This window comes from Megalops cyprinoides, chromosome 3 (assembly GCF_013368585.1).
Source record: "Megalops cyprinoides isolate fMegCyp1 chromosome 3, fMegCyp1.pri, whole genome shotgun sequence".
Classification (NCBI taxonomy): Eukaryota; Metazoa; Chordata; class Actinopteri; order Elopiformes; family Megalopidae; genus Megalops; species Megalops cyprinoides.
In genome coordinates this window covers 165,815-178,160 of record NC_050585.1, presented here as the reverse complement: position 1 = coordinate 178,160, position 12,346 = coordinate 165,815, and the positions used below count along the sequence as shown (strand labels likewise).

Below are 12,346 nucleotides of genomic sequence, written 5' to 3'. Positions count from 1 at the left end.
AGTCCATTGTGGATTTTGAGGTGTGTTTACATGTGATGTTTGCTTTAGATGTTCCTTCTGACTTGACGGACTTGACGGTGAATTTTGTGGTGAGGATGCAGGAAAGGTTTTCTTCTGATGACTCTTCCATGAAGGTCATATTTGTGCAGGTGTCGCTGCACAGTAGAACAGTGCACCACCACTCCAGAGTCTGCTAAATCTTCCTTAAGGTCTTTTGCAGTCAAACGGGGGTTTTGATTTGCTTTTCTAGCAATCCTACGAGCAGTTCTCTCGGAAAGTTTTCTTGATCTTCCAGACCTCAACTTGACCTCCACTGTTCCTGTTAACAGCCATTTCTTACTTACATTATGAACTCAGGAAACAGCTACCTGAAAACGCTTTGCTATCTTCTTATATTCTTCTCCTACTTTGTGGGCATCAATTATTTTAATTTTCAGAGTGCTAGGCAGCTGCTTAGAGTAGCCCATGGCTGCTGATTGTTGGGACAAGGTTTAAGGAGTCAGAGTATTTATAAAGCTTTGAAATTTGCTTCACCTGGCCTTTCCTAATGATGATTGTGAACAAGCCATAGCCCTAACAAGCTAATTAAGGTCTGAGACCTTGGTAAAAGTTATTTGAGAGCTCAAATCTCTTGGGGTGCCCAAACGTTTGCATGGTGCTCCTTTCCTTTTTTCATTATAAAATTGTACAAAACAAAAATAATACACTAATCTTGCTTAAAATGTTTAAAAGCATGTTTCATCTTTAACTTTATGCCTTTTGGAGATCAGTTCATCTTCTACTCATTTAACTATTCACAGTAACCAAGGGAGCTCAAACCTTTGCATGCCACTGTTATATACACACACATACCACACATACACACACACAGTATATAACCATGATGCTGTTTTTATTAAGGTTGTTTGTTTTTTAAACTTCACTTATTAGCATTGCTTCTTATTTTCATGGACATTGTTCTTATTAAATACTGTAGATGCCTGCAGTGTGGCCAACAAATAAAGTTTCATATACTGAAAACCTACTTAAAACTAACAAATGGTGTTTGACTGTCAAGTGACATGACTGCCAAGTCAGGTCTGAAATACAGATGCACCAGTTTAATTTGCTGTGTGACAGAACTGTGGCAGTATTCAAATTTGGATCTATGTTATGAAAATGGGTTTTCCTTTTGAGCTGATGTCATTGTGCAAACATGTAGTCTACTGTAACTAGGCCCTTGTACTTTAGATGAAGGAATAAAACTAAATGAATATAAAATAAAATAAATATCTAAGTGAAATAAATAGACATTTGCTACATTGCAAAATTAACAGGATACATTTGCTGGGGCTTACATTCAAGTGTTTCATTTCAAGTGTACATTCAAGATGTTCAAGTGTTACTACGTATGTTGCTACCGATGGATAACATACCCATAGATGAAAGACAGTTAAGTTAATAACAATATGAAAATGCTGGGGCCAGTTCTTTCGTTATTCTACTGTAAAACATTGGTCATATCCTCAGCTTTTGTTAATTGCAATTTTATTAAACAGTGTTGTCACTGTTAGCAGTTTATACATCTCCTAAATAAGGTCATTTTTGGAATCGCATGCTGTGACTGAGTTTCGTATATAAAGGCAAGACTTGTGTACGACGGACATCAAAACCACACTGAACAAACAACTCTGTTGATACTGTAGATTGCCATGGTTAGCTAACTATTGGATGGCTGTAAAAAGTTTATTTTCTCTTTATTTTCTCTCTTCAAGCACTATTTGTACAGTTGTCTGTTATTTTTGTTGTTGTGATTATGCTAGTTAGCATTCATTAAGTGTATACACAGTAATTATTGTGCTATATTGTGCTATGGACATGTACGGTAAAAAGGCTATTATCAAAGCAATTGCTTTTACTATGATTATGTTTAGAACAAGAGAAAAGTTAACAGGAATATTTGCACTGCCAACTTTTGCTTGGGCAATGAGGGATTTTTTTTTCTTGTATGATGTTTTATTCACCCTTTGAGAGCTCCTTCCAAATGAAACTGAAGAAACAGCAATATGAGTGACTTTCTCGATTGCACATGAAGGCAGTGCATGGGTGTGTATTGCTTTCTGCTACATGTGGAGAGAATCAGCAGTCAAAGCTTCATCAGTGTATGGTTTTATTGGTCACTACTGGGAACAAACAAAAAATGTCAGGCTGCAAAGTAAGCTGCCCAGCTGAGAAATTTCAGAAAAAAATGCAATATGACTGCAACACTAACTTCACAATTAGATACCTGTAGGATACAATATAGGATGGTACACGTATAAAAACACAGAAACACAGATGAATTTCAAACTAGGATAATTAAATTTGACTTTTTACAGCATGCCACATCACATTAAAATGATGATCTACTCTGCCTTTCACACTTCACACGCCTGAAAACTGCAAATTAGGGAATTGCTTTGGAACCTTTTGCATTGACTAATATAGCATTTGCCCCTTGCCTCATCCCAGTTTACAACTGGTGTCCAGACACGGAATCTCTTAAAGCTGATTAGGTTTTAGAACAAGATTAACCCACTACATCTCTGAGCCTTGTTGTTTGACTAGCCAGCCAGCTAGTCACACAGGATAATGCTTTAAAATAACATGTATCCAGTCTTTGTTCTCTTAAAAAACCTGAAAACCCTTTCTACACTCACCTTGATGAACCAAACAAGTTTCCTGAAATAGTCCTACAATGAAATAGCTGCCCCATATTGCTACTGTTTGACATTTAATTGTGTCAATGGTAATTTAAATATCAAATTAAACTGAATGTCAACAATCAGGTTTTGGTTGTGCAGAATTTGGCTGTTAAATTCAATTTAACCAATTCTTTGCTGAGAATATTCATCAGTTTTTTTTTTCTTTTAAGCTTTTAATATTTAATATTTTTTGCATCTTACCAACAACATTTAACCTTCTCATATAATGTAGAGTTATTGTCACTCCATTTCTGTGCCTGACATTTCTATTTTTTTGTTTGACTGAATGCACAGCTTGCTTTCGTTTAGTCTGCTTTGTTCATGTGTATGAGTAAAAAGCCTACAAATGGTACTATACTAAACACAAACTATACAACAGTGCAAAAACTACTATACAAATAAAACTTGTAAAAATTATTATATGTAAATGTTGACACTTAAATTATGACGTGTATGCCAAGAGTTAGAACATCAGAACTGTTTATACCAATTATTAATGAAGTTTTTTTTAACATTGTTTCCTACATATTGAGTTGAATTACCTCTCTTCTGTCTCTACATGTCGAACAGTGCTTGACACTAATGGGAGAGGATGTGATTTTAAACAGTATTGTGTTACAGACCCACTCAGATTTTTTTAACTGTATCAACCAACACTGGAGCATTATGATTTTGACAAGAATTCCAGAGGGGATCGCTTTTTCCCAAATTACTGAAATGATGACAGGGGAGTGTGTCTGAAATGGGTTACCAAAAACACCCCTCCTCTCTGTCTACAAGTACAGTATATACTTTGTGTAATGTTGAGTGTTGTATGGACTTGTTCATTAGCCCACTTGCATTGAGAGAACACTTCTTTCTCATTATATTCAAATCCGCTTTGTGGAAAGTGGTTATTTACTCCCTCTTATGCGAAAAAGGGAAACATCAGTGGGTACTCACAATGTACTGCCGTAGTGGCAGCATGAGGAGATGCAACAAATTAAGCTGGTGCATGTGTGGACTTTTCTCAAATAGAACATTTTGTTTGCATACTATAGGAAGTTAAGGAATTTAATAAATCAGTTATTTAACCCTCTGAGATAACTACCCATTACATGGCCCTCTGCTAATCTTTCTTTGGATCTGTACTCATTATAAAGCTACATCAGTGTAAACACTACAACAAAGCTCATATGCTTAACCTGCAAACCTGCTTAAGCTTTTACTAATATATTCTATTTATTTTCAGGAGGTAAGAAGCAAAATGGTTGCATTTACTCCTTGAAGCTTCCCTTTTAATGTATATGCTAATGGAACAGTGATAAAAAATAAATCTTTACATTAGTATAGTCACACAGAGTTGTAGCTGATATTTTGCACAGCTAGTTAAGTCAGGACTTGTAAAATGGTTTGACCTGTAAGTTACTGACATCTCTGGACCATAACAGACTGAATGCATGCACTGTATTCATCTGTCCAGCTTTTTCAGTTCTCAAAAATGCTGAACTCAGCTTGAGTTTTTAAGGGGGAAACTATTGCAGTCAAAACAATAGAAACAATAGCTGTTAGAAAATTTTATGGAAGATAAATGATGTTGGATGATTAACTGTGTACACCTTCAGTAACATCATTATGTCAAATGTGCTGTTGCTAGCATTAATATCATTTTTACAAGGAAGTTGTGAAATTATTTCAATAGAGCTTCAGAGAGAGTTGTACAAATGTGAGTTTTAACCTTTTCAGAAGTTTAAATCAGAAGCCTCTGAAAGAATATAGGGAGTCAAAACTTCTCTGTTTTAGGAGTTTGCTGTTACTCATCTTTCTTCACACTTTCCTCTTCACCTCTTTTAGGACAAGACAAGCGCTCTGAGCCTGAGCAATGTAGCAGGAGTCTTCTATATTCTTGTTGGAGGGCTGGGCCTGGCAATGACAGTGGCTTTGATAGAGTTCTGTTACAAGTCACGGGCTGAAACCAAAAGACTGAAGCTTGAAAAGAATGCACAAAACCTTAAGTCAGCTTCTCCAGCAAATCCCCAGAATTTTGCCACATACCGAGAAGGCTACAATGTCTATGGAACAGAGACTGTTAAAATCTAGAGGTACATTCCACCACTAGACTTTGAAGCTCACTTTATTTCTGTTGTTTGGTTACTTCATTTAGCATACCAGATCCTGCTTTTGCAATGTGATAGTTATGTGACATTCAGTGTGTAATCTACACTATATGGACAAAAGTATTTGGCCACACCTGTTTTCAGGGTTTGGGCTAGGCCCCTTATCTCCAGTGAGGGGCAATCTTAATGCTTCAGCATACCAAGACATTTTGGACAATGCTATGCTTCCAACTTTGTGGCAAAAGTTTGGGGAAGGCCCTTCTCTATTCCAGCATGACTGTACCCCAGTGCACAAAGCAAGGACTATAAAGACATGGTTTGATGAGTTGGGTGTGGAAGAACTTGACTGGCCCGCACAGAGCCCTGACCTCAACCCCATCCAGCACCTTTGGGATGAACTGGAAAGGAGATTGTGAGCCAGGCCTTCTCATCCAACATCAGTGCCTGACCTCATAAATGCTCTACAGAATGAATGGGCACAAATTCCCACAGAAGCACTCCAAAATCTTGTGGAAAGCCTTCCAAGAAGAGTGGAAGCTGTTATAGCTGCAAAAGGGGGACCAACTCCATATTAAAGTATATGTAGTTGAATACAATGTTATTACAATGTAATGGTCAGGCATTCGCAAACTTTTGTCCATGTAGTGTATGTCAGCACCATCTAGTCCAGTTTTCCAGGCTAAAACACTGGTATGATATGAATGTCCAATGTCCAAAGTGATGAATTGTAAAAGTAATCTAAAATAGTCAAATCATCAGATGTTTGATGTTGGTCAAAGTATCCAGTTTTAGTTATCCTGATACTGATACCTTGTTTGTAAAACATTTCATGCTGTTATGTTAGATTCACTTTGTAAGTAGTTCTGCATAAGAACATCTGCTAAATGAATCAACCCTGCTGCTTACTTCATAGTAGGAAGTCTGCAGTTGAAATGCAAATTTTATTTACTTCAGAAAACAGAATATTTCCAAGCAACTTAATAATTATAAAACAGTAAGAACTGCATGTGTGGGAATACAAGGAATTTTAATACATTTTGTAAATAAAAGTGTATAAAAACATGCTTTTGAGAGTTTCTTCTTATTAGCAAGCATCTTAATAACAATAATCTAAAGTAATCTGGCCACCAAAACAATAAATATATGAATTAAGTAGTGGTCTATTAATTCATTTGCATTCATATGATCTGTACTGTCCAATCTATAATATGAGAATTCACAAGAAATTTATCATTTATAGTTTAATGCTCTCAAACGGTATTATATATGCCTCCTTTGAGTAGAATGATTGGTTAAACCTTTTGGATGGTTCTGAGAAATTCGTATAGGCACAGTATTCCCAAAATATGGATCTGATGCCTGAGGTAGTGTTTGTTTATGAGTAGTGAGATACTGGGGATAGTAATTCACAGATCAAAGGAAAGATGAAAGAAAATGTGGAGTAACAGTAGCAACAAACCTGAGTAAGTGCAAACAAGAATATGTCTCAATAAAGCAAATATTACAGCAGTTTCCCAGTGGAGGGATTGACCTGGGATTTCACTTGCACAATTGACAGCATTGTCGTTGTAGGACTACCTCCCTCTGACTGTGGAACACAATAACCAGTACATAAAGAGTACATATAAAAACATTTCCTGTTCCCAGACGCTTACACGTTATACAAATGAACATAATGGATGCTTCTGTAATTCTGTACAGTAAAAACCAAACAAAAATGGTCTTATACCTAAAAAATCATCAGCCCAAAAGAGTGAACTGTTTACAGTTGTATTTGTAATTGTGGGCAAGGGGACACAGCAGGGCTAAATCCCATTGATTCATCTCCTCTACCTCTGGTTATGAAAGTGAAGGCTGTAGGACAGGTAGCATTGTCAAATGTATTACTCTCTCAACCTACAGTGATGAAAGTCACTGCTGTTAAGTAGGATTCAGGAGAAAACCTTGATAAACTGTAAACTGGATCGTAGTGGAACTGCATTTCTTAATGCAATCACAGTCATATTTAAGAAATACACATATAAATATATATATATACAAAGTTACCAACCACATAACCACACAGACCATGCATAGATACTAAAGCATACAAAGCACTAATCACGGTAGTCTAAACAATTAAGCAAAAATAAACACATAAGTAAAAAGAAAAATAAACAGAAAAGGGGAAAATAAACTACCATTCTGAATCCAATCCAATCAAGTCTCCTCAAATGAACAATAATTCAGTATATTGTAATCTAGGGATGTCACGAGAACCTATGCTTCGATACCAAGTCGATGCCAAAATTCTGAAACGTGATGGTACTCGTTTTTCTACAGTACCGTAGCTATCAGGGATGCAGCTGCAGCGACAGCTCCGCCTCGACTCATCGAAAAGAAAAACAGTAATAGTAATGGAAGTAGCCTACTTTGCGTTCGAGGCGGATCATCAGTGATTAACAATAAATTCGCAAAACCAGTATGCAAACGGTGCCATCGAACTTTAAAGACAAAAAGAGGAAACACTTCCAATTTAGCGAAGCACCTCAGACAAGGTGAGTGAGTTTCAATTCATGTTAACGTTACATTAATAACGTTTCCAAAGTGTTATTCTTGTTATCCTTATCCTGAAACACCTTACCATTATTTTTGTGTTGAGACAGCTGGCATTGCTGTGTAGCCAACTATGTTCCATACGACGTTTGCAATGGCTTAACGCTAAAGGCTACCCTGTTGAGGCTAACGTAATGTAACCATAGCTTGTAGTAGTAGGCTACCGTCCTTACCGTTCAGTCTGTGTCATCTGTCATCAGAATATAACGTTAGCGTTTTACATAAATATTTCCGGGCTAATGGTCTGTCACCATGTCAGTAAATTTACTACTGCTACTATTAACGACTGCTTGCGCTCTGAGTATATAGGGGTGTGTGTGTGTTTACATCTGTATAACTTGAGGGAAGCACTGAGAATTACTTTAGTGCTTGTTTAATAAGTCCATATTCAGTTGTAGCCATGCATGTTCCCCCACTCTCTAATTTCTCCCCTAAAGTATTCATTTCAGTGTTCATTTATTAAATGGCATGAAAACTTGCACAAAACATAGTTATAAGTGTAGTTGGTTCAATGCGTGATTACAAAGATATGGGATTGGCTTCATTCTGACCACCAGTGGAGTCCAGGCTGAAGATGGGGAAGATTACTGCAGTCAGAGTTTACACTGTCCTAGCAGTGATAGTGTTCATACAGTGGTAGAGAGCTGTACAAAAACCTCCCTCTGACTGCACAGTGACTGCACTGCTGCAGCTAGGACCTATAGTGCAGGTACTGAGGGGGAAGTCAGTGGCACCAGACACACCTCTCTGGAGTATATGATAAAGAAATAAGAAAGACAGGGTACAATTATTCAGTTATTGTTACATCTAAAATAAGATACAGTATGTTCAATGATTGAGTCATACTTTATTACCTCCCAACTTTACATTTTCAAATTTCATGCATTTATTAATGTGTTTATATTTTTTTAAAAGCTGCCAGAAGTATCATCTCATACTACTGAGCAAATGTCAATTCCACCTCCGTGGTAAAATAAAATTCATTTTAGAATCAGAATCTGAATTTTTATTCGCCAAGTACAGATGTAAAAGGAATTTCTCTTGGTGCAGGTGTCAAGATTGAAAACATAAATGCAGACAAAATTATACAATACAAAACAATACAATAAATACAACAGAATAAAATATAATTAAAGAGACTGTGCAATGCCTTTGGTTATGTACATTAAAAGCGAGGCGCTTGATCAATGGCGAACTGCTATTTCAATGGAGCAATTACCAGGGAGACCAAACCCCTTGCAGTTTACATAAATCAGTGCGTTTTCAGATGGTGCACGTAGTTGCACATGAGTGCAGTCTATAGCACCTAGGATGCCAGGGAACCCACTCATCACCCAGAACTCCTGTTTAACCCACTCCTGGCTGTCAGGTGTCATGAGAAATTGAATGTATTCACTAGCATGTCGGACTAGACCTGAGGTAACTGCATGTACGGCCGAACTTATGGCAGAGTGTGATATGCCTCCAATTGAATTGGGATGTTGGAATGACCCACTAGCATAGAATTGCAGCGCAGCAGTTACTTTAACAGCAATGGGAAGGACATAGGGACAGGATGCATTAGTTCCCAGATCATCTGCCAGGAGATGACAGATGTCTGTCACAGCCTGTGGAGATAGGTGCAGCTTATGCCTACATTCCTCCTCACTGAGAGACAGGTAGGAATGTCTCGGCCGGTGAACCCTCTGCCTTTGCCATCTTAAAATTCTCTGCCATCAGATATTCCATTCGGCTGTGCGAATCGACAACATATGAGCAAATGCAAAGATATTTAACTGAAGAGTTCAAGGTGTTTTAATAAACTTACATGGTCTTGTGTTGGTGTAGCCTTAAGTAGCCGTCAGTGTTGATCCGTCAGATTTAGTTTCCTGGTTATTGACCGACATCTCTATTGTGACACGTGTCCTTAAATACAGTATCCCGTGGTCTTGCTGCTATTGGTGAAAGAATTTTTTTTTTATTTTTTAAAATAGGTCTACCTACCTAATTTTTCTAATCTCCCGTATCTGTGAATACCTGATTATTATAACTACTCATTGTGACATACATTTCTTCATATCTTCATTTATCCCAAAACGATGTGTCCATTGTAATCTAATTTGTTATATTTTGCATGGATGTGTGCTATTGCTTGTTGTTGTATGACAGAGGCAGGGTGTATGATCGCGCAGCCTGACATGAGTAAGTTGATACTGTGCCCTTAAAATAACATTAAACAATGTGCCACTGACTTCTGACCAGGTTTTTCTTGGTCAACGGCGCTTGGTCAGCAGCCCATTTTCGGTGCTGTCAAAATAGCTTCTTATAGACCATGCGCTTGACCACACCTCTTTTTTTAATTACCATGCCTAAGGCCGCGCATGCTCACCTGCTATTTTGACGGCGTGAGCGCATGACGCGAAAACTGAGAATGCGCTGCCTGTAAGCTAGCAAAGACAACTGCGCCAGCTGCCATGCGCTGGGTGTAAGATAGGGCCCTTCATGTATTCTGCACCCTCTGCCTGGAATAGCCTGCAAAAAGAGTTAAAACTTAAGGACTAGGTCATGCTCAGTGAATATAAAGCTATCGTTAAGAGTTTGGAAACAGACTCTATTGGGAATTGCAAATATTAGCTGAAAATTGATTGCTTTTGCACTTGTTGTACTTTGCATTTTCTACTTGTCCTTTGTCTTTTTGTGTATTTTTTATGCTTATGTTGTTTTGTTTTTTCTGAAACTTGATGTGCTGCTTTTCTTGGCCAGGTCTCTCTTGCAAAAAGGATTTTAATCTCAATGGGACAAACCTGGTGAAATAAAGACTAAATAAAAAATAAAAATGGGTGTGGGGTGGGCTTCTTCCTCAAATCACTGATAATCTCCACGGTTTTTTGTGTGTTCAGTTCCAGGTTGTTAGCTACACACCATGACATCAGACGGTTTTCTTCTTCCCGATATGCAGACTCATCACCATTTGAGATGAGGCCAATCAGGGTAATGTCAGAGGTTTGACAGATTCACTGATAGAAGTGCAGTCATTGGTGTAGAGTGAGTAGAGCAGTGGGGAAAGCACACATCCTTGAGGAGCGCCAGTACATCATATTTGAATAATTCTTCGTTTGTTATTGTAGTTTCTGAGAGAAAAGGAAAATTCAGTCTTGGTCTCTATGCCACTTTTACTGAACCCATCAGATCAGATCTTATCAGCCCATTCCCAATGCCTGGGTCCTAATCCACACCAAGGCCCTCATTTGTCAATGGTTTGTACATATCAATCTGTGAGTAAACTGCATGCAATCATTTCAAAGCAAAGTGTGAGAGGAGTCCATGCATATATTTACAGCAGCATAAAACATAAAACATTTTCATGTAATCCAGTGTGTTGTTGAGATAGTTGTACGTATTCCATATACTAAAGTTGAGAATGAGACAGTAATACACAATTTGTGATGCCTTGTGTGTGAGTATATTAATCCAATAAATCTACTACAGGTCTTATTGATTAAGATGGTCATGTGTTTCTTTCCTCTTCTAGCATTTTTAATCAGCTGCAGTAGCTGCAGGGTCCTCAGGCAGGTAACCCTCCTTCCTGGATGTTTGAACTCTGACCCCGGTACATCTCAGGATTGGGAGCAACATTTGGTTGTGTTTGGAGTCAATGGTGCACCTTTCTATGTTTTGTTTGTTAGATTTGTTGTGTTGGTTTTGTGTAGAGTGAGGACCCCAGTCCGACAGCCTATTGCAGGTTGACTGGAACATTCAAGCATGTGCTACCAATGTAAAGTGTCTTCATGCAAATGATTGCAAAACACAAGTCAATAGATTACAAACGTTTGATTTCAGGCAGTATTTCTGTTAATCCTGTGAATGTTCACACACTGCGTAGGTGCTGGGAGGGGCAGGGCTGGCTGCACAGGGGCTGGTGCTGTGGGTTTTGAGGAGGAAGTAGCCAGTGAATCAGCCGATTTCAAACCCGGGATGTAAGGTTAGTGGTCAATCTTGTCAGAGTTAGAGGGTTGTGACATTGCTGATGACAAACTCTAATGTGTAGCAAAGGCAACTTCTCTGTGCAAATGAAGGCAGGATAGATTACAATAACCTTCCTGTCAAAGGTGTAATTGAGCTAAGATTTGTAATGGGATTTATAATGGGATTCTCACATCTTAAAAAAGATGTACAGTGCATTCAGAAAGTATTCAGACCCCTTCACATTTTTCACATCTTCTTATGTTTGTGCCTTATGCTGAAATTGTTTAAATTCATTTTTTCCCTCAGCAATCTACACTCAATACCCAATAATGACAAAGCAAAAACCAGATTTTTAGACATTTTTGCAAATTTATTATAAATAAAAAATTGAAATATCACATTGACATAAGTATTCAGACCCTTAGCTCAGTACTTAGTTGAAGCACCTTTGGCAGTGATTGCAGCCTCGAGTCTTCTTGGATATGATGCGACAAGCTTTACACACCTGGATTTGGGGATTTTCTGCCATTCTTCTCTGCAGATCCTCTCAAGCTCTCTCAGGTTGGATGAGGACCCTCGGTGGACAGCCATTTTCAGGTCTCTCCAGAGATGTTCAATTGGGTTCAAGTCCGGGCTCTGGCTGGGCCACTCAAGTACATTCACAGAGTTGTCCCTAAGCCACTCCTGCATTGTCTTAGCTGTGTGCTTAGGGTCATTGCCCTGTTGGAAGGTCTACCTTCAGCTCAGTCTGAGGTCCTGAGCACTCTGGAGCAGGTTTTCATGAAGGATATCTCTGTAATTTGCTCCATTCAGCCTTCCCTCAACCCCGACCAGTTTCCCAGTCCCTGCCGCTGAAAAACACCCCCATAACAGGATGCTGCCACCACCATGCTTCACCAGTGGGATAGAATTGAGCAGGTGATGAGCGGTGCCTGGTTTCCTCCAGACATGACACTTAGAACTGACCAGAGAATCTTGTTCCTCACA

The 12,346-nt window shown here is 38.5% G+C and overlaps 1 protein-coding gene across 3 annotated transcripts in view; it reads left to right on the top strand.

Moving 5' to 3' along the window:
• Nucleotides 1–4,980, top strand: part of LOC118775541 (glutamate receptor 3-like) — a 104,955-nt gene extending 99,975 nt beyond the window's left edge. For 2 of the 3 annotated variants that reach the window (XM_036525508.1, XM_036525505.1), the window contains one exon: nt 4,557–4,980. In XM_036525508.1, the coding sequence (XP_036381401.1) occupies nt 4,557–4,802 (246 nt within the window). In that variant the 3' untranslated portion in view covers nt 4,803–4,980. The remainder of the gene's footprint in view (nt 1–4,556) is intronic. The other variant, XM_036525506.1, reaches the window with a different exon arrangement.
• Nucleotides 4,981–12,346: the final 7,366 nt, after the last annotated feature.